This window comes from Sceloporus occidentalis, unplaced genomic scaffold (assembly GCF_023333645.1).
Source record: "Sceloporus occidentalis isolate IW3139 unplaced genomic scaffold, rSceOcc1.0.p SCAF_3, whole genome shotgun sequence".
In the NCBI taxonomy this organism is placed as follows: domain Eukaryota; kingdom Metazoa; phylum Chordata; class Lepidosauria; order Squamata; family Phrynosomatidae; genus Sceloporus; species Sceloporus occidentalis.
The window spans coordinates 39997531-40025075 of record NW_028316983.1 but is presented as its reverse complement, the minus strand read 5'-3'; the positions used below and the strand labels follow the sequence as shown (position 1 = coordinate 40025075).

General features: G+C 40.3%; 1 protein-coding gene across 1 annotated transcript; it reads left to right on the top strand.

Annotated features, from left to right (window-relative positions):
• Window positions 1–116: 116 nt before the first annotated feature.
• On the top strand, window positions 117–19922 carry CHMP4B (charged multivesicular body protein 4B). Its single transcript, XM_089514083.1, has 5 exons — window positions 117–559; window positions 12438–12615; window positions 15066–15180; window positions 17493–17619; window positions 19124–19922. The coding sequence occupies exons 1-5, from the start codon at window positions 364–366 to the stop codon at window positions 19189–19191; spliced, it is 684 nt and encodes a 227-aa protein (XP_089370209.1). The 5' UTR covers window positions 117–363; the 3' UTR covers window positions 19192–19922.
• Window positions 19923–27545: the final 7623 nt, after the last annotated feature.

Below are 27545 nucleotides of genomic sequence, written 5' to 3'. Positions count from 1 at the left end.
AAGAACTACAACTCCCGATACCCTTTGCGCCCTATTTAGAGCTCTCTCTCTCCCTCCCTCGTGAGGTGCGGGGGGCGGGGTTCCAGTGTCGCCGTGGCGCCGGGTGACGTAAGAGGCTGGGGGCGGTGCTCCTCCGGGCCGTGATTCGGCCAGCCGGGTGTCAGTCGGGGGTCGCCTCTCGGGCCTGCGCAGGAGAGACCCTGCCGGAGCTTGCTGACTGAGGGGACGGACGGAAGGAAGGAAGGAAGGAAGGAAGGAGGGGAAGTCCGGGGCTGGCGTTGCCGCTTCAGAGCCTCGACGGCCGCCGCCGCCGCCCCGCTTTCCTCCCTTCAGGTCTTGGGGTCGTCGGAACCAGGCGCGGCCATGTCGGGGCTCCTGGGGAAGCTGTTCGGGACGGGCGGCGGCGGGAAGGGCGGCGGGAAGGGCCCCTCTCCGCAGGAGGCCATCCAGCGGCTTCGGGACACCGAGGAGATGCTGAGCAAGAAGCAGGAGTTCCTGGAGAAGAAGATCGAGCAGGAGCTGGCCGCCGCCCGGAAGCACGGCACCAAGAACAAGCGCGGTGAGCGCCTGCCTGCCCGGCCCTGGGGAGAGCATGCGGGTTCACGGCGCTTTAACTCCCCCCTTCCCTTCCTAGGTGCCTTTATCTGCCTTCCCACAAACAGCAATGGGATGCTGTGGACCTGATTAGCTAAATGGCTGGAGATGGGCTGTGGGTGCGTTTACACTGTAGAAATAATGCGCTTTGACACCGCTTTAAGCCTCCCCTGGTGCCCTTCGCCTCCTGAGGCACAGATGTGTCAAAGTGTCCCATTGAGGAGGGAGGAAGCTTGTTTTCTGCTGCTCCAGAGAACAGGATGCAGGAAAAGACATCAGGAGGAACTTCCTGAGAGTAAGGCTGTTCGACAGTGGAACTCACTCCTTCCTCAGAGTGTAATGGAGTCTCCTTCCTTGGAGGTCTTTAAGCAGAGGCTGGGCGGCCATCTGTCACAGGGGATGCTTTGATTGGGAGTTCCTGCATGGCAGAATGGGCTTGGACTGGATGGCCCTTGAGGTCTCTTCCAACTCCATGACTCTATGAATATTCACATCCCTCACATCAGATAGCTTAGAAAGCACTGATTTAGTTAACTAGCATACAGTCTGACAGCTAACAGTACATAGGTTACATAGGTTTAAGTCCCAGTGAACCTACAAGGCACAATCCTTAATAAATGTGCATAGCATTGCAGTCATAACACACACACACAGCTGCTTAAAGCAGTTAAGGTAAGGGCATTATCACCCACAGAGACTGCAAGACAGTGAATGAAGCCACAGCTGTCAATAGAACGGTACAGAAGTCAGGCACAAAGTACTCAAGCGCTTCAGTCTAAAGGTTTGACAGAGAAGGGAAGCTTTTATTCTGTGCCTGAAATCTGTGACTGAAGTGTCCTCCCCAGAAAGGCTGGTTGCAAGAGATAAGTAAAAGTGCACTGCTTTGAGTATCATGAAGGTTTTCACCACAACAATGCAGACATTTGGGGGCTGTTTTGTGTATGTCACTGGATAGCTACAAGTTTATTGGTATAGTGACATACACTAGCATTTGAGGATTTAAGCATTATTGAGAGCTCCATTGTGATTTAGTGGTTTGAGGGTTGGACTGTGACTCTGGAGGCCAGTCCCAGCTCTGCCATGGAAAGCCACTGGTGACTCTGGGTTTGCCACTCTTTCAGCCTCAGAGGATGGCACTGGAAAACCCCATCTGGAGAAACTTGCTTAGAAAACCCCATGATAGGCTCACCTTAGAGTCACTGTAAGTTGGAAATGACTTGAAGGCAAACAACAACCACAACAGCAAATACTATATTATTTTTGAGGTGGACTATTGCCTAGAGTAGCTCACACTTCATACTTCCTCTCCTTTGAAGGTCTTTAAACAGAGGTTGGATGCACATCTTTCAGGCATCCTGGTTTTTTTTAGGTATATATTAGTAATGTCTCTATTTTTGTTATTTGGACCTATATTTCAAGACTTTGCTCTAGTAGTTTACTGTATAGTCTTTCACCCTGCTCCACTTAACTTTTGCCGTAGCACTGAGGACAATGATTGAAGTGAGGTGTAAAAAATGGTAACTATGGGTTCCCTCCTAAAAACTCATTTTCTAAGTGTTTGCTTAGTTTTGGGTTGTGTCCTGGGACTGAAATTATTCAAGGCCAAGACAGAGACCACACTGTATAGAATGACCTATAATTTAATATTGCGCTTGAACTCCGGTCAGGTAAGGGTTATTATGGCTCATTTCTTCATTGAGCTTCAGGCACATGGAGGAGATGTTAAACAAGATCTCATTCATGAAACTGCTGTGTGTTTTCCATTTATGTAGGATGAGGCTGTTGTTTGTTGATAGATATGATCTGCGTAATGTTTTGTGACTGATAATTGGTGTACTGTGCACATTCATATCAAAACAAAACACGGTCTCTCCAACAATGCTAAAACTGTTTATTTTCACATCATGGAGAAATTCTGTATAAATAGTTTGTTTATTTTCTTTACCTTTTTTTTTTGCAAAGTCAACTTCATATAACAGTGACCAGAGGAAAATGCCCTAAAGAGAAAGCCATAGGCTTATTTGATTTGCCACCAGACTACTTAGAATAATTAAGGTTTTTTTAATTTGGAAAAATGTTTCCTTTTTCTAGACAAGTAAGAAACTAGATTGGTGTTCTGGCTTTGAAATAGTATATCATTTTATTATGAAACAGGAATTACTGACATCTGGTGTGGTGTAGTCATTCATAGCACATTTTTGACTGAAATCAACCCAGTTCAGTAGCTCAGGCTGCACTGTTACAGAAGCCTACAAATATACAGCCCAAGTTGGTCATCAGAAGCTCATATTTCCGCTTGTCATAGAGAGTGGCTCTATCCTCTTTCCCACCTTCCTCCTTGGTGATGGCGAAGGAATGGAATGTCTTTCCCACAGACATGCTATTTTTCTGTTCAAAGTATTTTCAAAGAACAGCATGGCAAGCCCACAAAACCATCCATGACCTTAATTCATCCTCCAAAAAGAAAAAATAAAGACATCAGCAATTTGTTCAAAAAATGATTATGTAGCAACATAATGTAAATAGTAATAAAGCAATTTTCAGAAATGAATTTGCTGCAATCCTTATACAAATTAGCAAAGTTGATTGCATATCCCCAGAGAGCCAGGATGATCTAGTGGTTTGAGCCCTGGACTATGATTCTGGAGACCAGGTTTCTAATTCCTACTCAGTCATGGGAATTGCTGGGTGAGCTTGGGCAAGTCACACTTTCTCAGACCCAAAGGAAGGCAAAGGGAAACCTCTCTGAACAAATCTTGGCAAGAAAACACCATTATAAGTTCACTTTAGGGTCATCATACGTCTCCATATGTTGGAAACACACACACAATAATCCACGTACTGAAGATGGAGCCTGTATATACTCATGTATAAGTCTAGAAATTTAGGTCAAAGAATTAACCCCAAAAACCTGAGTTGACTTATCTATGGGTCAATTTTAGTACTGTATCTTAACTCTTATTTAAAAGAAGGAACCATCATTTGGTGAAAAGCAAGAGTATAATCTGTCCTGGAAGCACTGAGCCCCTCACTCTCTCATCCATACAGCCTTAAGAGTGAGCACAAAGAGTTATGTCTGCTGAAATTTTGTAACTTCTTTGACATTGTTTTGCTTTGCTTCATCCTTTAAATCCTTTGTTATATGCCCCTAAATTTCATCCTCAACTTATCCATGGGTCATATCAAAATCCATAATTTTGGCCCGCAAACCTGCCCTTGACTTATACATGAGGTTGCATATACATGGTAAGAGACCAAACCATGTCTTAAGTCTACTTTCAAAATGACGTTTTATTATCCTATTCAGAAAAATGCATTGTGGCCTTATTAATGAGTCTTTCAATGACTTTCAATGACTTTCAGGTTTCATAGTTAAATGGACTTAGATTCATATTGTTTTACATATCCATTTTACAGAAAGGTTGTAAAAGTTTAATGCCATCTGTCTAGCTCAGCATGCTGCTATATCTTCCCCAAAATAGCATCCCTTCGGTTGGCACACTGGTGACCACCTATTGTTTCACTGTGGTCAAAAATCGTTAAATCTTCCATTATACTGAAGGTTCATGAAGAATTGCTCTGTAGCTTACTTAGCTAAACTGTCTTTAAATTTGACTTTAGTTTTCATTACTTCTTTTTCTTTTTTCTTTTAATTTCATTGGAGAAATATTTAACTGTAGTCTGATCCAAGTGTTCCAGATAAAAACCAATAATTGTTCTGTAAAACTTTGGTCTTTATAGAAACCTCACCTAAATGGTTAAAGCTATAATAATTCATTGTTGTTGTTAGCTGTATTTGGGTTGGCCCCAACTCAGGGTGACCCTGTGGATGAGACATCTCCAGAAACCCCTGTCCTCAATTGCTCTGCTCAGGTCCCACAGGTCCCGTGTTATCTTTCTGATTGAGTCTGTCTGTCTGGCATGTGGTCCTCCTCTCTTTCTGCCACTTTTCCTAGCATTATTGGCTTTTCTAGTGAGTCATGCTTTCTCATGATGTGACCAAAGTATTCAGCCTCAGTTTTATCATCTTGACTTCCAGGAAGAGTTCTGGCTTCATCTGTTCCAGAACCCATTTGTTTGTATATTTGGCTGTCCATGGTATCCTCAGTACTCTTCTCCAGCACCACATCTCAAATGAGCTGATTTTCTTCCTATTTGCTTTCTTAACTGTCCAGCCCTCACACCTATACATGGTGATGGGGAATATGGTGATTTGAACGGGTCTAACTGTAGTGCTCAGTTGTATATCTTTACAGTTTATTTTTTTTAAACTTGTTTTCCAGTAAGCAGTTGTAAAATAAGTTAATAAAAATCATTAAAAGGATGGATACTTACAGTATTTTTCCCTAATAAAGTTAATGCTTGAATATAGTTGGCCATTATATGACAATAAAGATTGATCCAATCTTTTTTAATCCAGTCTCTAAGGTTATGCTCCATATAACAGATAATAATATTTTAAGCTTCTTATTGTGTATGATTACATGCCAGTGCTGTATGCACTGCTAGCGTGTAGGTGCTAAATGAGACTGGGACAATACGGCTAGTTTGAAACACTTTAATCAGCACTTTGAATTCAGCATCACCCCCATTTGCAGGGGTAGTGCCAGATTTGAGGATATCCTAGGCATTGTGCTGCCTGCCTTCTCAACGGGCTCTCCTATAGATTTATAAGATAGTGGTGGGTAGTAGTAGCCACTACAGGCATCTCTTTTACTAAGGAAGCAGAGCTGGTGACTCTGAGAAGTAAAGCACAGAGTGAGAATGCAGTTGCCCACCATTTTCATTTCCTTCTTGACTTGCAGGAACCTCTGGAAAAGATAGAAACAGAAGAAGGTCCTGTTTGTTTGTGTTGCCAGTGCTTCCTGCATATTAGTCACTCTTCTCTCCTCTGATAAGTATGGAGAGTCCGGGTCTTGCTCACTTGTACAGATACTTGGATAAGGGCAAACAGCAAGTGAAATCTTGATATTTTCCTTCTTAGCCAAATTACTGTATGAGTGAGACCCTGGTAGCCTAGGTAATTGGCATTTTCTTGGGTTTGGAGAAAATGCCTATAAGTTTTTTGTTGCTGTTTTTGTGAACAATCTTTCCATTAACTGTACCTTGGACTTGCATGTTTCCACTTAACACTAAAGGAGAGTGATGCTTTATTTAAATACTCCTCAGAAAATAGATGCAACTACATATCAGGAGGTGCAAGATTATACTGTACTCAAGTCAAGTCAAGTTATTGTACTAGCCAAAGGCCATGATAAAATGAGCTTATCTAAAAGCATAAAACATTTAAAACAAAAGGCATAGAATATAAAGGACAAAAAATGTCCCCACATTTAGTGTGTAGTTAGAATAGTTAACTCAGTCGACTACAGCAGAATTGTATTTATTATTTATATGCAGTGACTGTGCTGTAATAAACAATATCTGTGCCAATAACAACTTGATTGTCCCCTTCAGCTCCCAAATTAAAAACTACAGCTATGTGTTTGTTAGCAATATAGTGTTAATTTATTTCTTTTTTAATCTTCATTTATTCTGTGTATTCCCATTGCTTGGCAAAAATTGATTCAGTTTAAAAATGTCAAAGTCTACAGTGCACTTGCAAAATCTTTCTGGAGTTCTAAATGTATTTGTTGTTGTTTCTGACTTCAAGTTGTTACCGACTTATCGCGACCCTGAGGCGAACCTGTCATGGGGTTTTCTTGGCAAGATTTGTTCAGAGGAGGTCTGCTGTTGCTTTCCCCTGAGGCTAAGAGAATATGACTTGCCCAAGTGGGTTTCATGGCCCAGCTGGGACTCAAACCCTGGTCTCCAGAGTCATTGTCTTAACACTCAAAACACTACACTACTCTGGTTCTCTAAATGTATTAAAAAAAAACATGGTTGTGAAATATATTCATACCTGTTTTTTCTCCATAAAAATATTTTATTAGCTTTACACTCGTCCTTCCCCATTCACTGGGGCACAAGACCCCCCTGAAAGTGGAAAAATGCCAAATAACAAAAACATGTTTTTACCTGAGAGAACACCTCTCTAGGAATCTCTAGGTCCTCCGGTGCAACTCTGTGGTCAGCATTTGCCAAACTGACCATAGGGCCTCCAGTGTGAATTCTGGTTAAAGTTGACCATAGGGTTGTACTGGAGGACCATAGAGAAGGCTCTGAAGCTCTGAAGCCTTGGTGCAATTACCAGAGCAATGGTCTCATTTTTGATAGTCCAGCTGCTTTTGACCATGTCATGGGGAATAGGCCCATCAAGGTAGAATTATATGGGAGCACAGCTGTCATGCACAGGCTTGTCAAAAAAAATTAAAGACTAATATGAGAATTTTAAACTAGTCCAAAAACAGGTAGCACTCATGCTGGAACAAGATTGGAATTGTATGTTCTGATTATCTGTCTTATACCCAAATGAATGGGATTGTCAGTATTTCAGTACATTGTTTTCATAGAATCATAGAGTTGGAAGAGACCACAAGGGCCATCTAGTCGAACCCCCTGTCATGCAGGAAATCTCAATCAAAGCATCCCCGACAGATGTCCATCTAGCCTCTGTTTAAAGACCTCTAAGTAAGGAGACTCCACTACATTCTGAGGGAGTTTGTTTCACTGTCGAACAGCTCTTACAGTCAGGAGGTTCCTCCTAATGTTGAGGTGGAATCTCTTTTCCTGTAGCTTGCATCGATTGCTCCGGGTCCTAGTCTCTGGAGCAGCAGAAAACAAGCTTGCTCCCTCCTCAATATGACATCGTTCAAGTATTTAATGAGGGCTATCATATTACCTCTTAATCTTCTCTTCTCCAGGCTAAACATCCCCAGCTTCCTAAGTTGATCCCCATAGGGCATGGTTTCAAGACCCTTCACCATTTTAGTCACCCTCCTTTGGACACGCTCCAGTTTCTCAACATCCTTTTTAAATTGTGGTGCCCAGAACTGTACACGATATTCCAGGTGGGGCCTGACTAGAGCAGAATAGAGTGGCACTATTGCTTCCCTTGATCTAGACACTATACTTCTATTGATGCAGCCTAAAATTGCATTGGCCTTGTTAGCTGCCGCATCGCACTGTTCACTAATGTTCAATTTGTGGTCTACTTGGACTCCTAGATCCCTTTCACAGTAGTTTCATTCAGCCAGGTGTCACCAATCCTGTATCTGTTCATTTCATTTTTCCGCCCTACGTGCGGTACCTTACATTTCTCTGTGTTGAAATTCATTTTGTTAGCTTTGGCCCAGCTTTCTAATCTATAAAGGTCATTCTGAAGTTTGATCCTGTCCTCTTGGGTATTAGCTACTCCTCCTAATTTGGTGTCATCTGCAAATTTGATAAGTATACCCCCAATTCTGTCATCCAAGTTATTGATAAAAATGTTGAATAGCATTGGGCCCAGGACAGAATCCTGTGGCGGCACCATTTGCGGAGCCAGTTATTCACCTCTGCTATTTTCCTCCCTTCCTGGACCATGCCCTTCGACTGGGAGAAGAGAGGAGATGACAACCTGTGCATGCATCTCTTTCAATTTCCTACCCCAAACCTCATAATCCCTTATGATATTCTGAAGGCTGTGCCTTGCAGTATCATTGGTTCCCACATGAACCAAAAGAAAGGGGTGATGGTCAGTAGACTTGACAAGTCTTGTCAGCCTCTCTGTCACATCACGGATCTTTGCCCCAGGGAGACAACACACCTCCCGAGACATCTTGTCAGTCCCACAAATCACTGGTTCAGTGCCATTCAGCAAAGAGTCCCCCATGACCACCATGGGGTATAGTGTGATAAACATCACAGACTTCTCAGTAAGAGTAATGTTGCAGAAAGGTAAGGAGTGCATGGCGATGGCGGGTCCCCATGCTGCCCCAAGGATAGGTGTGTAAATACCTGCCCTTCCCTACGGTGGCCTGGGGACCCACCTCAGTGAGCACCCAGACTCAGCCTGTGCTATCTTGGCCTGACTGCTCATGGCCTCAGTCTTTCAAGATTTACATAGTTACATACAGTTTTTAAATGACTCTGTTATGCTTTGTTCTGATTCAAGTCATATCAATATTCAAATCTGGATACTAAAATGAATCAATTATGATTTCTAAATTTACAAGTCTCTTAGAGACATAATAGATAAGGTCCTTATCAGATATAACATACAATGCAATAAATGTAGCATAACAAGCATGATTAGGATCTATCGTATTATGTTCAAATTGTCAAAAAAAGAGACAGAATTTGATTTATTGTTTTAGATATTATGTTTTACCTCTGGATAAATAGTTTTCTAGAGGCATTCTGGTCATAAGTGTCAGAAATTATTGGCAAGATTGTGAAATTTTTTGCATGAGAATAATCGTGCTGTATCTATTTTAGATAAGAGTGTTATAAAAAATTAATTGCATGAAAATTTGAGTACCTATATCAGAGTAAATTGACTGCAGTTAAACATAATTATTATTATTATTATTATTATTATTTGTATACCGCTATTCCAACATTAGATCATAGTGGTTAACAACATTAATACAATAAAAAACATAATACATATCCCCAACAACAAATATCCCCATCCCAAAAAACCCATACTATACAACACATCGTTAAAAACATTACTATTTACAAGACAACAAAGTTAGCTGGATAGAAACAGTTGTGTATTGGGGGGAGAACAAGATGGAATTAGGACACATGAGGGAAAGCTTGTCAGAAAAAGAAGGTCTTGAGATTTTTCCTGAATAGATCTACAGAGGAGACAGATTCTCATACTTACCGGATACAAATATTGTCAGAAATACTCTTCTACCTAGCTGTAGCTCTTGACAAACCATATGTGAATAACTTCATTTCATTTTGGTCTGCAGTACAAGCTTGTAAATGATGTAGCTGAAAATAGTGAAAGTTTGGAGCTTAGAGCAAGGCTTGCTTTTGCTTTGCAAAACAGTGCCATGGAATCCTTTGAAAACTTGTTTTTCTTTTGAAGATAATGAAACTCTTCCTGGTGGAAACTTTGCTGTGGCTCTGTTATAACCCCTGGCCTGTGTTTTGAATGTTTTACAATGGAAAGAGCTCAAATTCCAGCGACCATGGAGGGCAGCATAATGCAATTTCCATTAGTATAGAAATTTAACCCTTACAAGTAAAAACTGACATCTGATTGCATACTGTTTGATGTTAATAGATAGAGGCAATATTTCAGGTATTGTAATTAGCTAAAATTATGATTGAACCCCACTTGTTGCATTGGCTTAAACTGCCCAAACCATGCAACTTCATATAGATTATGAAACCAGGAAACCTAACTTTGTTTGTTGTATTTCATATTCTTGGTCTCAATTTGCAGATTTGTACCATGATAACATTGAACTAGATCTATAGACATGCAGAAGCCAGTTGATTCCTACACAGTGCATCTGTAAATGTTGGCGTATATATAGGGTTGCCATAAGTCAGGACCTCCAAACCGGGACAAATGTAGGACAACATTTTCAAATGTAGGACACATTTTTTAAAAAATGGAGGACACACAAAAAATTTGAGGGTTTTTTAAAAATGTTAATATAAATGCATGTTTTTTAGGCATGATCAAAATGGAGGACATTTTGGCATTATTCCTAGACAGATGGCAGAAATGGACTTGCCCTCGGGTTCAACTGTACTTCTCAGAAGTGTGTACTTGGTCAAGGGACTGTGGTTTTTCTTCACTGCGCATGAGTTTGTAAAAATCACAGCAAGTTACATTGACCGTGCCTCAGAGGCTTGTTGATATCAATATCACCATCATCATCATCATCACTATCATCATCACTATAATTGTCCAAGAAAGGCAGACTTGTTAGCATTCAAAGCGCCATAAATACACAGAAAATGCACCTGCATATATTTAATAATAAAAAATAATGGGGAAAAAATAAAAAATAAGGCAGGGGTGTATATATTTAATAATAAAAATTAATGTAATAAAATAAAAAAACAAGCAATAATAAAAATAAATGCAATAAAATAAAAACAAGCAATAATAAAAATTAATAAAATAAAATAAAAAACAAGCAGTAATAAAAATTAATAAAATAAAATAAAAACAAGCAGTAATAAAAATTAATAAAATAAAATAAAAAAGCAATAATAAAAATTAATAAAATAAAAAAACAAAAAAATAAGTATTTTATATTTTTAAAAATTAATTAAAAAAAACCCCAAGGCAGACCTGAAATGGCCACTGACTCACCTTTACACCTCCTCCTCCTCTTCATCCTCCTCCTCCTCCCTCCCCTCCTCCTCAGCGCAAGGGCTCCTTGGTGGATGCGCGCGTGCTGCCGCTGGCCCATGTTGCGGGCGGGGCGGTGCGCGCAAGGGAAGAGGAGCTCGTCCGAAAGCCCCGCCGCGGGTGGTGCAGCGGTGGTGGCAGCGCCGACAAGGAGGAGGAAGGCGGTGCTGCCCAGGAGCAGGAGGGTGGCGCTGCCCAAGAAGAGGAGGAGGAGGTGGGTTGGCGGTCAGCCGCATTAGCGGTCGCGGCAATGGCCGCATGAGTGGGGCCGGCCCGGAGGCGGGACAAAGGCCGGGGTTGGGGGGGAACCGGACCGGGGCAGGCAGGGGGCCCCCAAAAGCGGAATTGTCCCGGGGGCCACCGGGATATGGCATCCCTACGTATATACCAGAAATGTATGCAGTAGTTCCTAATTTCTATTTCTAGGTAGCTTTTAAGCTCATACCTGGGCTGCTTCATAATAAAAGGGAAATAAAAATGGGAAAAACAGAACCCAGAATTTAAAACAGAATAGCAAGTGCAGACATGAATGTGGTTTAAGGTGTCAGAAAAGACTAGTATCAGAATTACGGACCTTCAGATTGTTTAGCCTCAAAAGGAAGTGATGTAGGTGATGCAACCAGGAAACCTAGCTTTGTTTGTTTAAAGTCTGATTTTATGTACTGGCACCCCAGTAGAAAAATTGTAGATGATTGCTTGGAGAATGTGGACTGATAATATTGTACTTAATCAGGGTTAAAAGCATATTCAAATGAAGGTTTTGCTTCCTAAAGACCATCTCTGGGCAACTTGCAGTGCTATCAAAAATACTTGTGAATATCTCCTGTCTCATGTTAACAAACAGCCCAAACCTGATTGACATCAAGCAAATGGGAAGCCTTATTGCTTCATATTTTCTTTGTAGTGGTTTCTTGTGGGAACAGGATGATCTGGGTACTATTACACTACTGCTACTAATATGTAAATGCTCAGCTTGGCATAGGCCTCCCACTTCCCCTCATTACCTGCAATTTTTTAGTTGGTTGTGCTGTAAAGCTGTAGTTCTTGCATTGCTTTTCACTTTAGCTTCCAGAATCCTTGACCATTGGTTAGGATTTGTGGGATTTAAAACTCCTAATTATGTCTTGGAGTCGGTAAAAGCTGAACCACTTATATAAATTAGACCAGAAAACATCAAATTTCATTTCTTTAATGGGAAGGAGATAATTTTATTTCCTATTCTTTTACACTCTGACAGTTTTTCTCTTGCTCTCATCAGCTGCCACATCTTCCTGGAGAAGGACAGAATGAAGGTTTTAGTTGTCAATGAACCTTTACAAAAGCCTTTTGTCATTAGTACTGATTATCATTTCTTTTGGCTTTATGATCTGATGTTTCATACAAAGCAGACAAGACACTTGCTTACATCAGAATTGAATTGTTTAGGAAAGAAAATATATTGGTAACAAATGATAAATAAATTTTAAACAAAAAAAATGCAAGAGCTTTAATTGGCGGCATAAATTTAAAATTTTGTGTACTGAACACTGTTCTAGCAAAGACAGTTTCTGTTTTACATCTTATATCAAACTTGCTTTGTCTTGTGCTTCTTCAGCTGCTCTTCAAGCCCTAAAACGAAAGAAGAGGTATGAGAAACAGCTTGCACAAATAGATGGCACGTTATCCACAATCGAATTCCAGAGGGAGGCCCTGGAAAATGCCAACACCAACACAGAAGTGCTCAAGAATATGGGCTTTGCTGCTAAAGCAATGAAAGCTGCTCATGACAACATGTAAGATGGCATATTCATATGTTTACTATGTAGATCAGCTTGCTAGTTAGTGAAGCCTGTGACAAAGGGATTTAGCAGACAGTGGCCACTGGACTGGTTTTAATATTGTCTAATTTATAAAATAGATTAGACATGCACTTTATGGCAGTGTAGTTCTGAAATGGATACTTTTCTCACACCAAAAAAGCTGTATTTTTTTTTCTTTGAGAAAACTGGAACCCCTACTTGTCCATACTTTAACATCTATATTAGAGCCTTTTAAAATATGGAAAGCAAGATATGAATTTAATTTTGGATGACTAGAAATACACCACTGGGCATGTGTCATTTTATTAGTTAAAGTTAATCTAAAATGCAGGTTGAATTCTTCTTTTGAGGGCTGACCTATCAGCCAAACAGTGTCTGTTGGGGATTTGTCTGTCTACTAGTTAGAAATTACCAATTTACAACAGTTTTAAAATTCTAAGAAATAGAGATCCTGCACTTTAATATTACAAATCAGTTATACTGTACATTATTTACAACATGTTTATATTTTCAGTAATACTATTTTCTAGCACAGTACAAAAGCGGTGGTCTTTAGACTGATGCCAGTCCACAAGCCATCTGCCAGTCTTCAGAGCATTTCAGTTGTAGGCAATGGGCAAAAATACAGTACTGGTCCTTGATATATTAGAAAAATAATTCCTGGTCTCCTAACCAAAATAGCCTAAGAAGCATTGTTCTAAGCCCTGTATTTTTTTTAGACAGTGTAGACATTACTGCTAGCCGCTGTCTAGAGCAGATTAGACAAGTCTGGAAGCCGTTTTCATTCCTTTTGGAACTTGACAGACTGTTACTGTCCTCTTATAAATCACTTCAACCCCAGTTTTAAATCACTTCATTTAAAAAAACACAATTTTGTGTCTGAAGTAGGCCCTGTGGCCATATAGCTACCATCTTTTCCCATGATCAAGTACAGAAATTGAAATAATTAAGGGAAAAATGAAAACTGTTTTGTAAAATTTCCAGTCGTTAAGTGGTGATTTCTTGCATACTTAAGGCATTTCTCTGTGTTGCATGATTTGGGTGCCAGGTTGTTTTTCAAAGACCAGAAACAGATGTGTATGCACATATAATTTGTGGACAAAGATAAGGAAGAAAAATATCCCATTCAAATGGCTTGGGCCCGGGTTACTTGAGGGAACGCCTCTCCCTGCATAATCCACCCCGCACTCTCAGAACAACAGGTAAATTATTACTTGAACACTCTAAGGTGAGACTGGCGACTACCTATCAAAGAGCTTATACAGCAGTAGCGCCTACTCTCTGGAATGCTCTTCCAGAAGAGATCCGCCTCAGTGGAACAGTGGAAGCCTTTAAAAAGGCATTAAAAACCTACCTCTTCCTACAAGCTTATCCTCCCAACTCCCTGTAGTGAAAATATTCCCCAATTGACTATGTTGTATATATATCCTTCGATTTTAATATTGTTGAATTGCATGCTTTTATATAATTATGCTGGATTGAAAATTGTATTATTCTTAATTTGCTTTTATTGTATTATGACATTGGTCATATTTTATCTGCTGTTCACCGCTTTGATCTACAAGGAAAAGCAGTATATAAATAAACAATTTATATTTATATATATTGGCTTTTAAAAAATAAAGATGTGTGTGTGAGGGAGCATGTTAAATCCTCCAGTCTCTTACATATGAATCACTACCATCTGTCAAGCACTAAATTAAAGACTGCTTTTGCTAACTCTGGAGATGAAGTATTATGAAGTGCTCAAGAAATCCTATTTTGTAATTATCATCAGGTTTTTTTAACCAAGTGGCCAGTAGTTGTATCCACTACTTTGCCCAATAACTACCACCCTCTCCCTTCTGAAAACTTTTGGGCACTCATTGCAGCTCATTTATGCCTGTTTACATTTCAGTAAATTCTTCTTTATAACAAGGGCTTGTTCCTGTATTAATATGTAAAAAATTATAGTCTTAGCCTTCACGTAAATGATAATGTCCTTGTCTAAAAGCAGGCATAGAGTATGAAAGCTATATATGTTTTATTACAGATGTTTTGCATTATGTTTCTAGATTACATAAAGATGTTTAGTTGCAAACAGATACATTTTAAATGTTACACCAGATGTCTAGTACATATTGTTGCTCAGGAAATACCTAATATCATTAGGGGGTCTCTAACCTGAATAGAGAACCTCAAGAGTAGAATGAGCCCTCCGTGATGGCAGGCTAGCTCTTCTAGATTATGTTGACTAATACGAGCTTGGGCTTCTTCATTTTTTCTCATCTGAGGTGGTGGTGGTCAGGAAAACTGAATTACTGTGGATTGGAAGGGTCCACTGTATATTTCCCTTCAAAATATAGAGATTTCTATTGATTTTTCAGACAGTTATGGATATGAATGTACGGATGGTTGAAATATATCAAATCCTTCTATTACAGGGATATTGACAAAGTAGATGAACTTATGCAAGATATTGCAGAACAGCAGGAGTTAGCAGATGAAATTTCAACAGCTATCTCCAAGCCTGTAGGAATTGGTGAAGAATTTGATGAGGTAAGGGTGAATAGTTAAACATTACATGTTGAGTTGCTCTTACCCACAATTCCGAAATCTGAAATATTCCAAATCCAAAACCCAACACCTTTTTCAATGAATGTCTGACATTGTAACACCTTTGATTTCTGATGGTTCAGTGTACATAGACTTTGTTTCATGCACAAAATTATAAAAATATTATATAAAATTACCTTCAGGCTATATACATAAGCTGTATATGAAACATAAATGAATTTTGTATGTAGATGTGAATCCTATCTCCAAGATAATTCATTATGTACATATACACAAATACAGGTATTCCAAGATAAAAACAACAACAAAAATAACAAAACAAAACAAAACCTCCAAATCCAAAACATTCTGGTCCCCAGTACTTTCATATAAGGGAGACACAGGCCCTCTTCAGACTGTCCATTAAGACTGTCCAGATGACGCACGCCTTGACTCCACCCTAGGGCTCCATGACGCCGTGCGCTGCTCTACACAGTGTCATGGTGCTCCTCCAGCGCTGTGTCTATACGATGCAGTGCCAAAGGAGTGTTGCTAAGCTGCGGCAGCGTGGCTATGGAGCCCATTTGGGGGTACAAAAAGGAGCTGCTTTTTGCAGCTCCTTTTCATGCCCTCAGAAGGCTGGATTGGGGACACGGCATGTGGTTGTTGTGGCCCCAATCCAGCTAGTAAAGGGTTGGGTTTGGGGCGGTCTGTTGAGCTTGTCAGCCTGTACTATTCAGGTATATATACTTACTTGCTGTCATATAGTGACTTGGAAACATAGTACAATCTTCTTAATCAAATACTGTGGTGGAGCTGTTAAAAATATCTGTGTTTTCCAATGCAATGGTCTATAGCAGAGGAAGGTTACCATGGAGAGTTTGGGGCCTGTTTTCTGTACCTGGGGGATGGCTTCATAGACCGCCCATAATGGCGAAAATCAAAAAGTTCATCATGGTTTTGAAAAACTGATTTTTTTTAAAGGCTAAATTGGAGGGGTTCTGCAGCACATTTAAAAGATGAACATGAGTCAACAGTGTGATGCAGCAGCTAACAAGGCCAATGCAATTTTGGGCTGCATCAATAGAAGTATTGTGTCTAGACTAAGGGAAGTAATTGTGCCACTCTATTCTGCTCTGGTCAGGCCCCACCTGGAATATTATGTACAGTTCTGGGCATCACAATTTAAAAAGGATGTTGAGAAACTGGAGCGTGTCCAAAGGAGGGCGACCAAAATGGTGAAAGGTCTGAAAACCTTGCCCTATGAGGAACGACTTAGGGAGGTGGGGATATTTAGTCTGGAGAAGAGAAGGTTAAGAGGTGATATGATAGCCCTGTTTAAATACGTGAAGGGATGTCATATTGAGGCAGGAGCTAACTTGTTTTCTGCTGCTCCAGAGACTAGGACCCGGAACAATGGATGCAAGCTACAGGAAAAGAGATTCCACCTCAACATTAGGAGGAACTTCCTGACAGTAAGGGCTGTTCGACAGTGGAACACATTCCCTCGGAGTGTAGTGGAGTCTCCTTCCTTAGAGGTCTTTAAACATCTGTCGGGGATGCTTTGATTTAGATTTCCTGCATGACAGGGGGTTGGACTGGATGCCCCTTGTGGTCTCTTCCAACTCTGTGATTCTATGATTCTGTGATTCTATGAATGGACACTCCTGCAGGCTTTCAGGAAAGCAAGTTCAATTTTTGCAGTGTGACAGGATGACAGAAAAAAAGATGGTTGGAGGGATACTGAATGAAAGCTACAAAAACATCCTTAGAAGGCTACATGCAGTACCATAGCCACAATTTACCCATCTGTATTTGAGAGAATCTTGTGTTTGGTATTGTGGCCAGCTATTAAGAGCAGCAGAATAATTTGGGTGTGTAAATATTGGCTGAGATCTTGCACCAGAGGCTACAATGCATACGTTTACAATCACAGAACTATGTCACTGACACCATTTAATCTTATTAGTGATTTGTTTTAATGCACAGTGGTGCACTACACACAATGTCCTATTGTGCAGTGGGTACTTCCATTGCTGATTGAGTCACCTTGTGGTTTGGGTCACTTTGCACCTTACTCAGTGACTACACTTCTGGCTTCACTTGGACAATTTTGACTGCTCCAGAGGAATACAAATGCTGCCCAACAACATAGTTCAACAAATTGGTTTATGATGACACAACTCTCTGACAGAATGCTGTTCATTATCTATTTCCCAGAACATCCAGTTGTGTTGAGTTATCATGAAGGTGCATTGGGCTGTATTGTTAGCAATACATGTGTTAACCAATTCTTTTCTCTTCTTCAATAACAGGATGAATTGATGGCTGAGCTAGAAGAACTAGAACAGGAAGAATTGGACAAAAACCTACTGGAGATCAGTGGTCCTGAGACAGTTCCACTACCCAATGTGCCCTCAATATCTATACCTTCAAAGCCAGGCAAGTGTCTCCATTCTTGAAGGCAGTGATGTTTTATGGCAGCTGTATTTGCCATAGTAAGTGTGTTAATGGGCAGCTGTGGTACTTTACTTTTCAACTGTAGTGCATAATATATTAAAAATTGTTGTGTATCATATATATTTAGAGATTGATGCTCCTAAAGGATTTCCTGTCTGTTTTCCTATTACGAACTTATAGAAATACTGTGTATTTTTCTCTCTTATTATCTAAGTGTGGGTTTGATGATGTTCACAAATTGTGACTGTTCCTCAGCAAAATTAGACCTTAGTGATAGGTGCTTGAAATAGTCCTTACCTTGTCATAAACAGAAGTCTCAAGAAAGAGATGTTCATGTTCATGACCAGCAAAAGGGCCCAAGCTCGACTCAGGCTTGCATCCTTCCGAGGTCGCTAAAATGAGTACCCAGACTGTTGGGGGCAAATTAGCTTACTTGCTAATTAGCTTACTTGCTGTTCACCACTATGATCTTTGGAATAGCGGTATATAAATAAAACAAATTATTATTATTATTATTATTATTATTATTATATAAAAAGCTGCTTTTCAAAATGAAGGTTGGATTGGAGTGGCACACAGCTGGCTTTTTAAGAACATATCTCTGATGTCTTGAGCTCTGAACAACTTTCTGATCTCGTATTACAATTAATCATAAACTGTTAAATTGGAGGGATTGCTTACTTTATTTGCCTTCCTCCAGGTTTGAGAGCAACTGTCTAATTGAGAAAATGTATTTGCTAGAAAGGGTTGTTTCCCACCCATACTGCTAGTTTGGTCGTTACTGTCAGTTTGCAAATTGTTGTCTTTGGCATAATAGGAAATTTAAATGTGAAAGAGTCTTCGTGGAGTTTGTTTCATTGTGTTATTTTTGGTGAAGGCAACATGCAGATGCTACTCATGGCTTGGGTACACAAAACAGCAAGGAACATTAAAACAATATGCTCTCATCTGTGAGTAATACCATGAGGAAAGGCATCATTTACATTAGCCTGCAAGTTTAAGTCTGTGGTTTAAGGACACTTCAAAGTGAATATTCTTTTTCTTCAAAGTGTATAATTAATTTTCAGTACTGTATAAGACTGCGTAGAATCATAGAATCATAGAATCGTAGAGTTGGAAGAGACCACAAGGGCCATCCAGTCCAACCCCCTGCCATGCAAGAAATCACAATCAAAGCATCCCCGACAGATGGCCATCCAGCCTCTGTTTGAAGACCTCTAAGGAAGGAGACTCCACTACACTTCGAGGGAGTTTGTTCCACTGTCGAACAGCCCTTACTGTCAGGAAGTTCCTCCTAATGTTGAGGTGGAATCTCTTTTCATGCAGCTTGCATCCATTGCATAGTTTCACTAGTCCAGCTCAATAAGCTGTTTCACAAATCATATAAATTGTAAGAGATTCAATGTGTAGATTATATGTAATTGAACAATCAAAGTTTAAAAGCTAGGTACTGTATTTAGTTCTGTGTTATTTTGTTTATTTCTAGCTAAGAAGAAAGAAGAAGAAGAGGATAATGATATGAAAGAGCTAGAAGCCTGGGCTGAGAACATGTAGCTGTAGCATGTCAGCTAGAGAAACAATCAAGACTCTGGTCATCTGGTACAACAGGTCCACGCATGGGTGGGAGACATCATTAAGCGCAACGTCTATATTTCTTTAAGCCCAAAGCTGTGGGAATTGCATTCTACATAGCATGGTCTGAGCAAGGGAAAGAAAAAAATTTCCAAGGAAAGTTGCCTGTAGTTTAGGATGTTGAATTCTTTTAAATAATAAACCTTATTGGCAAAATTCCAACATTCAGCTTCTGGACTTCGCTAACGCCACTGCTGGACCTTCATCTTTCAGATTTCTGGCCATGTAAAGTCTGACTGAATTGGGATGTGACTCCTGTAATTTAAGTTGATTGAAGAGTTTTTAAAAGTCTTGTAAAGCATTTGAAAAAGAAAAAAAATATAAGCCATTGTTGGCTTATTATGCTTAGATGTACAAATACATTAGGCTTTTATTTCTGTATTTATATCCACTGGCAATTGCTACTCTACTTATCACTATACTGAACTTTTGGTCACCGCTCCCACTTTTTTTGGTGGATTTGGAATGATAAATTGATTTTATGATGGAATTAGTTGAAATTTACACTTCAGTTCTAGCTGTTCATTTTCTACATAGCACTTGGATGTTGATTGCTGTTTGTGATTACCAATACCCCATTCAGGCACAAACAAAATTTTATTTTAAAGAAGCATTTTTGTTTGCACTGTATTAAATATCTTGAGTGATTTTCACATGTGCCTGATGTCTTCACTATATCGCTATATAATGAAACTTCATCTTCTAGTTTGTACATCAGTTGTTCTCATAATTCTCTTTGGCACTTCACTCTCCCTTTGATACTGAAATGTAGGTATCCAGATATTATCACATTTTATATTGGGATTATTGGGATAGGATCGGGTAGAAATGCAAATGAAGAGATTCTGGTCAATGCAACTGCTCATGCCAGTTTCTCTGTTCCCTAACTTGAGTTGTACCTGAGGATTATAGTCTGATATGCACTGTGGTTTAACTCTCTCTCTCTCTCTCTCTCTCTCTCTCTCTCTCTCTCTTTTAAAAAAAATTAAACACAAGGTGCAGTTTTGAAAGAATCAAATATTAGTCATTCTTGCTAACCATGGGGTGCTACTCCTGAAGAAGATCTCAGCATATCATTCCTTGTGAAGTTGCATTTCAGTGTATTTTTAGTATGCTTCCCAGTGTTGATATCTGTGATTTTGCTATGTATGTGAGTGTCCTGTTCCCAGGATTCTGAGCCCAGTTTCTTCAGAACAGTAAATATATGCAATTACATTAATAATCCTCATTCACCATGCATTGTATGAAGAACATAAAAGGCATTGAGACATATCTCAGGGGTCCTAAAGTAGCTACAATTCAGATGTTTTTCTTGAGTAGATACCATATAGTTGCCTCCTGTTGAAAATGCATTTTTCCCTCTTGAAGGGGGCTGTGATCCTTTTCCAGCTGCTGATCCATTCACATTCTTTACAGATTTGTATTTACTGTAATCCTCACTCTGTAATTAAACTTGATGAGCCTATTAGACCCTTTAATGTAGAGTATTTAGAAAATTAGCCTGAGTGTCTGAATGAGATTCTTCTGAATCAGAGAGCTGTAATAATTCTAATCAATATAATGAATAGGTTAAACTTCTTTTATTCTGCTGCCATGGAATAAATCCCACAATACCATCTGTATGTGGGTTTCATAGCTTTACTCTTCCTTCCCCTCCACATTTCTCTTATTTTAAGCAACTCTCTGAAGTTAAAATTTTTCTTTAATTACAAATACTACAAAATGAATTACATCAATTAATTGGAAAAATAAGTACAATAAGATAATAGGGGGATTGCCATGCTATTTCTTTGTTTACAAACTCTTATGTATGTTGTACTTTGGGCAAGAGATTGGAGGGAGAATTGCAGTCATTCTATTCCTTGTTGTAGTATAGCCTAATAAAATGTTAGAATTAGTAATTTTGTTTTGAAAAGCATTATGTAGGCAGAGGTCATACCCTGCAAGAATATTCAGCCATCCAGCCCATCTGACATATAATGTAAGATACTTTAACATAGTTATATAGTACAAAAATATTATTGCTTTAAAATATTTTCATACTGCTCACTATTTTTTTTTATTAAAAGGGTTCCGATTGATTCAGAACAAGAAAACTTAAATGATTTTGTACTTTGCCAAGTCTGTCTGGCTTCATTAATGAAAAAAGGGTCTAATATTGGAGAAATTGATCCCTTTGGTTTTGTGCATCTTTGTCCCGGGGTTTACATGTTTGTTGTGTAATTTAGGTTCATTTAAAGCAATTCATATTTTTTCTGCTAGGATAAATGGCTCTTAAAGTATACAATCCAGTGGCTTTTCAATCCCCACAACTAACTATTTCTTAATAAACTAATTGTGAACTTTACTTTTTAAAAAGCAAACTTGTTAATTTTGATCATTTTTCTTACACCATTGGGACACACAGTTTCTTTTGAGGATGCAGAATACTTTTAGCTGCTATTTGTGAACACAGACTAAATTCCATGTAGCGTTTTTCTGACTCTCACCACTCCCAACCAGACAACGGTTGGATCATTAAATATCGAGATGCTATAGTTGTACCTTTGCTTAGGTGTACAATAAAAGTAAAATTGAAGAAGACTGCTATCTAGGGGTGAGTAATCTAGGTGAATGTTTCACACAGGGAGAATGCATAAAGAGAGGTGAAAAATAAGTTAATTCATAACACTTTTCTTTCATATTCCCCTGCCACTAAATCCTTATCAAGCCTGCTGCCACAGATTACATTTAGTCCAATTGTATCTAAAGCAGGGCTCATAGTTTATTGATGTGAGGCTCTTTCTTGCTTGCTGTTTAGAAATGGTATAATGGGTATACTGTATATAAGTTTACCTCATGTATACGTTGAGGGCAAGTTTTGGGGCTAAAGTTAGGGATTTTGACATGACCCATGGATAAGTCAAGAGTAAAATTTAGGGACATGTAACAAAGGATGTAAAGAATGAAGCAAAGTAAAACAATGTCAAAGAACATAGAAAATTCTGGCAGACATTGTTTGTGCTTATACTAAAGGCTGGATGGATGAGAGAATGGGGGGGAGGGGGCAGTGCTTTCAGGACAGATTATGCTCTTGCCTTTCACCTTTTTAAACGATTCCTTTTTAAAATAAGTGTTAAAGTACCATACTTATGATGAAGATTTTCATACCAGGCACAAGCACTGGTAAATCGTCCCTCAAACGATGAGGAACCACATGTGTATGAACGTATGGCGCTTCCTCATCATCATGGAATCGTCAGCTTGCTCTAGTGTCACTGAATCGTTCTAGGAGAGCCAATTTCCTCTGAATGGAAACTGTGTGAACGCCACACCAGGTTTTCACACGTGCACGGTTCCTCAATGATCCAGCAACGTTTTACCAGTGCTTCTGAGCTGGTGTGGAAATCTTCATTGACCCTTGGATATGTAGACACAGATTTTGGGAATCAATTTTTGCCTAAAATTTCTGGACATATACATGCATATATACAGTAGTGATCTTAAACTTTTTTTCTTCATTTTTCAACTTGAGCTGTATTCTTCTGGTACATGATATATCTCTCTTGACCAAGATTGTTGAAGATAAGGCACTTAATAGCCTTCAGAGTAATGTCTGACTTTCATATATTGATCTATGTAATGGTTCAGGAATGTGAAGCTCTCCAGGTGGTGATGGGCTGTGTCTCCCATTAGCCTTATCTTTGGCTGTGCTGGTTAGGGCTGATGAAAATTTCAGTGCAAGTACATCTGCGATATATTTACCCCTGGTTTAAACCAAGGCTTTCATGTGGGCTGTAGAATGAGAGATCAGTGAAGCATATGTATACACCTCAGCTTTGCTCTTAATTCGCCTCTTTATATCTTGAGCTTGGAAGAATAATTTTCTCATGGGGACTGGATATAGCACCACAAAGCAAAAGGCCAGATGCACAAAAGGGGGGGGGGAGGCCTGTACAGAAGTGGTGTATGGTGCTTTTAAAAATTGCATTTTCACTATTGGTCAGATGCAAGACGAAGCAGAAGACGTATACATGAAATTGGATAATTTTTCTTGCCATTGTCTCTTGTACATCACGGTATATGAGCATCTAATTTTTTCATAGGGTTGTTGATACTGTGACAGATTTGGCCAAAAAAGGCTCAAATCCAACTACTTGCTGGATTGGGTTTAGGTTAGAAAAAGCAGCGTCCCCATAACATTAGGTGATGTGGAAGAAAATGTTATATTCTTGAAATATGCTACAGAAATTAAAGTAATGCTCTAGGTGATGCAACATTGGACTTGAAAGAAGAGGCCTGTTCAAATACCCATTCAGCTGTTAAGCACACAGAACAGCTGTATGGCCAGTTGAAGTTGCTCTTGTCTGCTCTACCTTGAAAGGTCATTGTGTAGATAAAATGGGTTAACTGCCATGCACATTGCCCTGATTTGTGCAAGGGTGTAATGCAAATTGCTGAATACTTCAAGAGAAGTAGCTGATATGAAGAAAGCAGGGGGTTCATGATTGCATGTGTCTGAACACATCATACACAGTGCTGTGAGCTCTCTCTCTGATATACTGTCTGGATAGCTTATAGAGCAATGCCTGATATATTATGTTTAAAATTGCCTATTCCATTTGAAAATGCTCAGGATCAAACTAGAATAGTAAGTGGATCTTGTTTGCATGTACCTACATAAACTAGCTTTCAAAGGGAAGTGTAATCAGGAAAACCATGTATAGTGAAAGAGCTAACCCAATTCAGTGTTCCTGATCACAACTTCATCTTCCTCTGCCTCGACTGCCTTTTAAAAATATAAAGAGGAGGATTCATGGATTTCCTCGTCTAATTTGTGTCAGTGTTCTCATGAATGGAGAGAGAGAATGAATGTTTGTCTTCAGGTTGTACTCATTATAGCAACCAAGCTACAGAAGTCAGAAAAGGAGTAACAGTGCCATTCCATCAAGCCTCTTGAAAGACCAGCATCATTAAGCTCCTCTGCCTGAACTGTTTCCATTCCATCCATTCAGAAGTGGATTTATACAGCCTGATGAAATGCTGTGTTTGAACACTGGGTGGCAAAGTTGCACTGTGACAGTGACAAAGTTCTTCCAAAAGAAAGGAGATTAATTTTGGAGATTTCATGATTGGTATTTTCCTTTTTAACCTTGAAGTTCTTCAGTGAAGATAATTTAAGACAGATGTGCATATATAACATGGTTATTTTGCTGTTGTATATTATCCTTTTTAAAATGGGGAGTATGCCTGTTTATTAAACAGACTAAGACATTTATTTGTTGTACAGGTTGAGTATCCCTTATCTAAAATGCCTGGGACCAGAAGTGTTTTGGATTTTGGATATTTTTTTGGGATTTTGAAATACTTACAGTAGAGTCTTGATTATCCGACATAAACGGGCGGGCTGATAGTCGGATAGCCAAAAATGTCAGATAATCCGGAGGGTCCAAGAAAAGCCTTGAAATCACTATGAATTGCTAACCTGGAGGTACTTGCCCTGCTCACTGCCACTGCTGCTGCACTTGGGGCTGTGTTTTGGGGCGAAACTTCACTCACCCTTCTCTCCGGGCATGTCTGGGGATGCGGAAATGCCTACAGCCATACCTCCAAGCAGCTGCGACGTTGGATAATCCAGAATGTCGGATGACCAAAGGATGGATAATCGAGACTCTACTGTATTTGCATATATACCTTACATTCCGGCATATAAGACGACCAGGCGTATAAGACGACCCCCAACTTTACAACTTAAAATAGAGTGTTTGGGATATACTCACCGTATAAGACTACCCCTCTCTTCCATGATAAGTCAGAAAGGAGCTGAAGGCACACAATAACAGTAGCAGCAGCGGCAGAGGAGAAAGAGGGGGGAGGAGAAAAAAGGAGAAGGAGAAAGAAGAAAAGGAGGAGAAAGAAGAATAGGAAAAAGAGGATAAAAAGAGGAGGAGGAAGAGGAAGAGGGAAAGAAGAAGCCGAGGAGGAAAAGGAAGAGGGGAAGAAGAGGAGGAGGTAGAGAAAGAATAAGAGTAAGAGGGGAAGAAAAAGTAGAGGAGGAGGAGAAAAAGAAGAGGGGAAGAAGAGGAGGAGGAGGAGAAAGAAGAGGAAGAAGAGGGAAAGAAAAAGAAGAAGAGGAGGAGAAGAAGAAGAAGAAAAAGAAGAGGGGAAGAGGAGGAGAAAGAGGAAGGCCCCAGCTAGCTGGCTGCCTTCTCCCGAGTCAAGGGAGCCGCAAGCTCTCTTTAGGACTTAACCAGCTGGCTTGGCCTTCTGATAATGTCCCTAGAGTTGGAAGAGACCCCCAAGGGCCATCCAGTCCAACTCCCTTCTTTTGCCATGCAGGAACTCCCAATCAAAGCATCCCCGACAGTTGGCCATCCAGCCTCTGCTTAAAGACCTCCAAAGAAGGAGACTCCACTACACTCCGAGGAAGGAGTGTGTTCCACTTTTGAAATAACAGCATACACAATATTATTTCACCCGCCTTGACAACTCCTCCCGCCCTTCCTCTTGGTGCATCTACAATGTAAAATTAATGCAGTTTGATGCCACTTTAAGAGCCGCTGCTCCATCCTATTGGAATCCTAGGATTTGTAGTTTTATAAGGTCTTTTGCCTTCTCTGCCCAAAGAATGCGGGGGGGGGGGGGCTGCTCCAAACTACAAATCCCAGGGATTCTGTATGGATGGAGCCGTGGCAGTTCAAGTGGCTCCTATTGGAATCCTAGGATTTGTAGTTTTATAAGGTCTTTTGCCTTCTCTGCCCAAAGAATGCGGGGGGGCTGCTCCAAACTACAAATCCCAGGGATTCTGTATGGATGGAGCCGTGGCAGTTCAAGTGGCTCCTATTGGAATCCTAGGATTTGTAGTTTTATAAAACTTATAAAAACTACAAATCCTATGCTCCTGTGTGGATGGAGCCACAACAATTAAAGTGGATGGCGCATTCTATATCTACAGTGTAGATACACCATGAGAGGCATGTGAGATAGATAGATAGATAGATAGATAGATAGATAGATAGATAGATAGATAGATGATAGATAGCCTCCAGCCAGACTCCTAAGGAGCAGCCTGGCTGGTTTCTCTGTGTGCCAAGACTTGGGAGATTATCGCACTGTGTTCTGAGAACGTTCTCATCACGTGATGAGAACGGAACGCATTTGAGTATACCGCACGTATGTGTCCCAATCGGGTTCTCAGAACGTTTAAATGTGTTCCAAATGTGTTCCAGGAGGGTACAGATATGAATGTGTTCCCAGAGAGCTGAAACATGATGAGAACGTTCCAACAGAGGTGTGTGCGGTATTCTTATCTGTTCTCAAATCCGTTCTCTCATTCCTCCGTCTCCTGATTGGCTGAAAGAATGACAGGCAGGGAGGGAGGGAGGCAGGCGAGCGACTGCAGTGAGGGAAGGTGTGTGTGTGTGAGGGGGGAAAGAAGGAGGGAGGGAAGGGAGGAAAGTTGGGACAAGTGAGAGAAGAGGAAAGAAGGGAAAGAGAGAGAAAGAGAGAGGGAAACAGGGGGGCCAGAGCAGAGAGCAAGAGGGAGAGGGTCTGGCTGCTTCTGCGGGGGCCTCTAGTGTCATGTCCAGCGGGGCTCCTGTGCTGGCAGCCTGCAGGAGGCAAGGATGGCAGGGATGCCCAGGACCTTCTCCTCCTTCCCTCCAGGAAGGAACCCACAAAAGCTCCTCTGTTTGTAGCAACACACAAAAGCAAGCAAACAACTCCCAGAATTCCATAGCAAAGAGCCAGACAAGAATTAAAGCGGGGAGGGAAGCTCACAGGCCCCACCTGGAATATTGTGTCCAGTTCTGGGCACCACAATTCAAAAAGGACATTGAGAAACTGGAGCGTGTCCAAAGGAGGGCGACTAAAATGGTGAAAGGTCTGGAAACCATGCCCTACTAGGAACGACTTAGGGAGCTGGGGATGTTTAGCCTGGAGAAGAGAAGATTAAGAGGTGATATGATAGCCCTGTTTAAATATTTGAAGGGATGTCACATTGATGAGGGAGCAAGCTTGTTTTCTGCTGCTCCAGAGACTAGGACCCGGAGCAATGGATGCAAGCTCCAGGAAAAGAGATCCCACTTCAATATTAGGAGGAACTTCCTGAGAGTAAGGGCTGTTCGACAGTGGAACACACTCTTTCCTCAGAGTGTAGTGGAGTCTCCTTCCTTGGAGGTCTTTAAGCAGAGGCTGGATGGCCATCTGTTGGGGATGCTTTGATTGTGATTTCCTGCATGGCAGAATAGGGTTGGACTGGATGGGCCTTGTGGTCTCTTCCAACTCTATGATTCTAT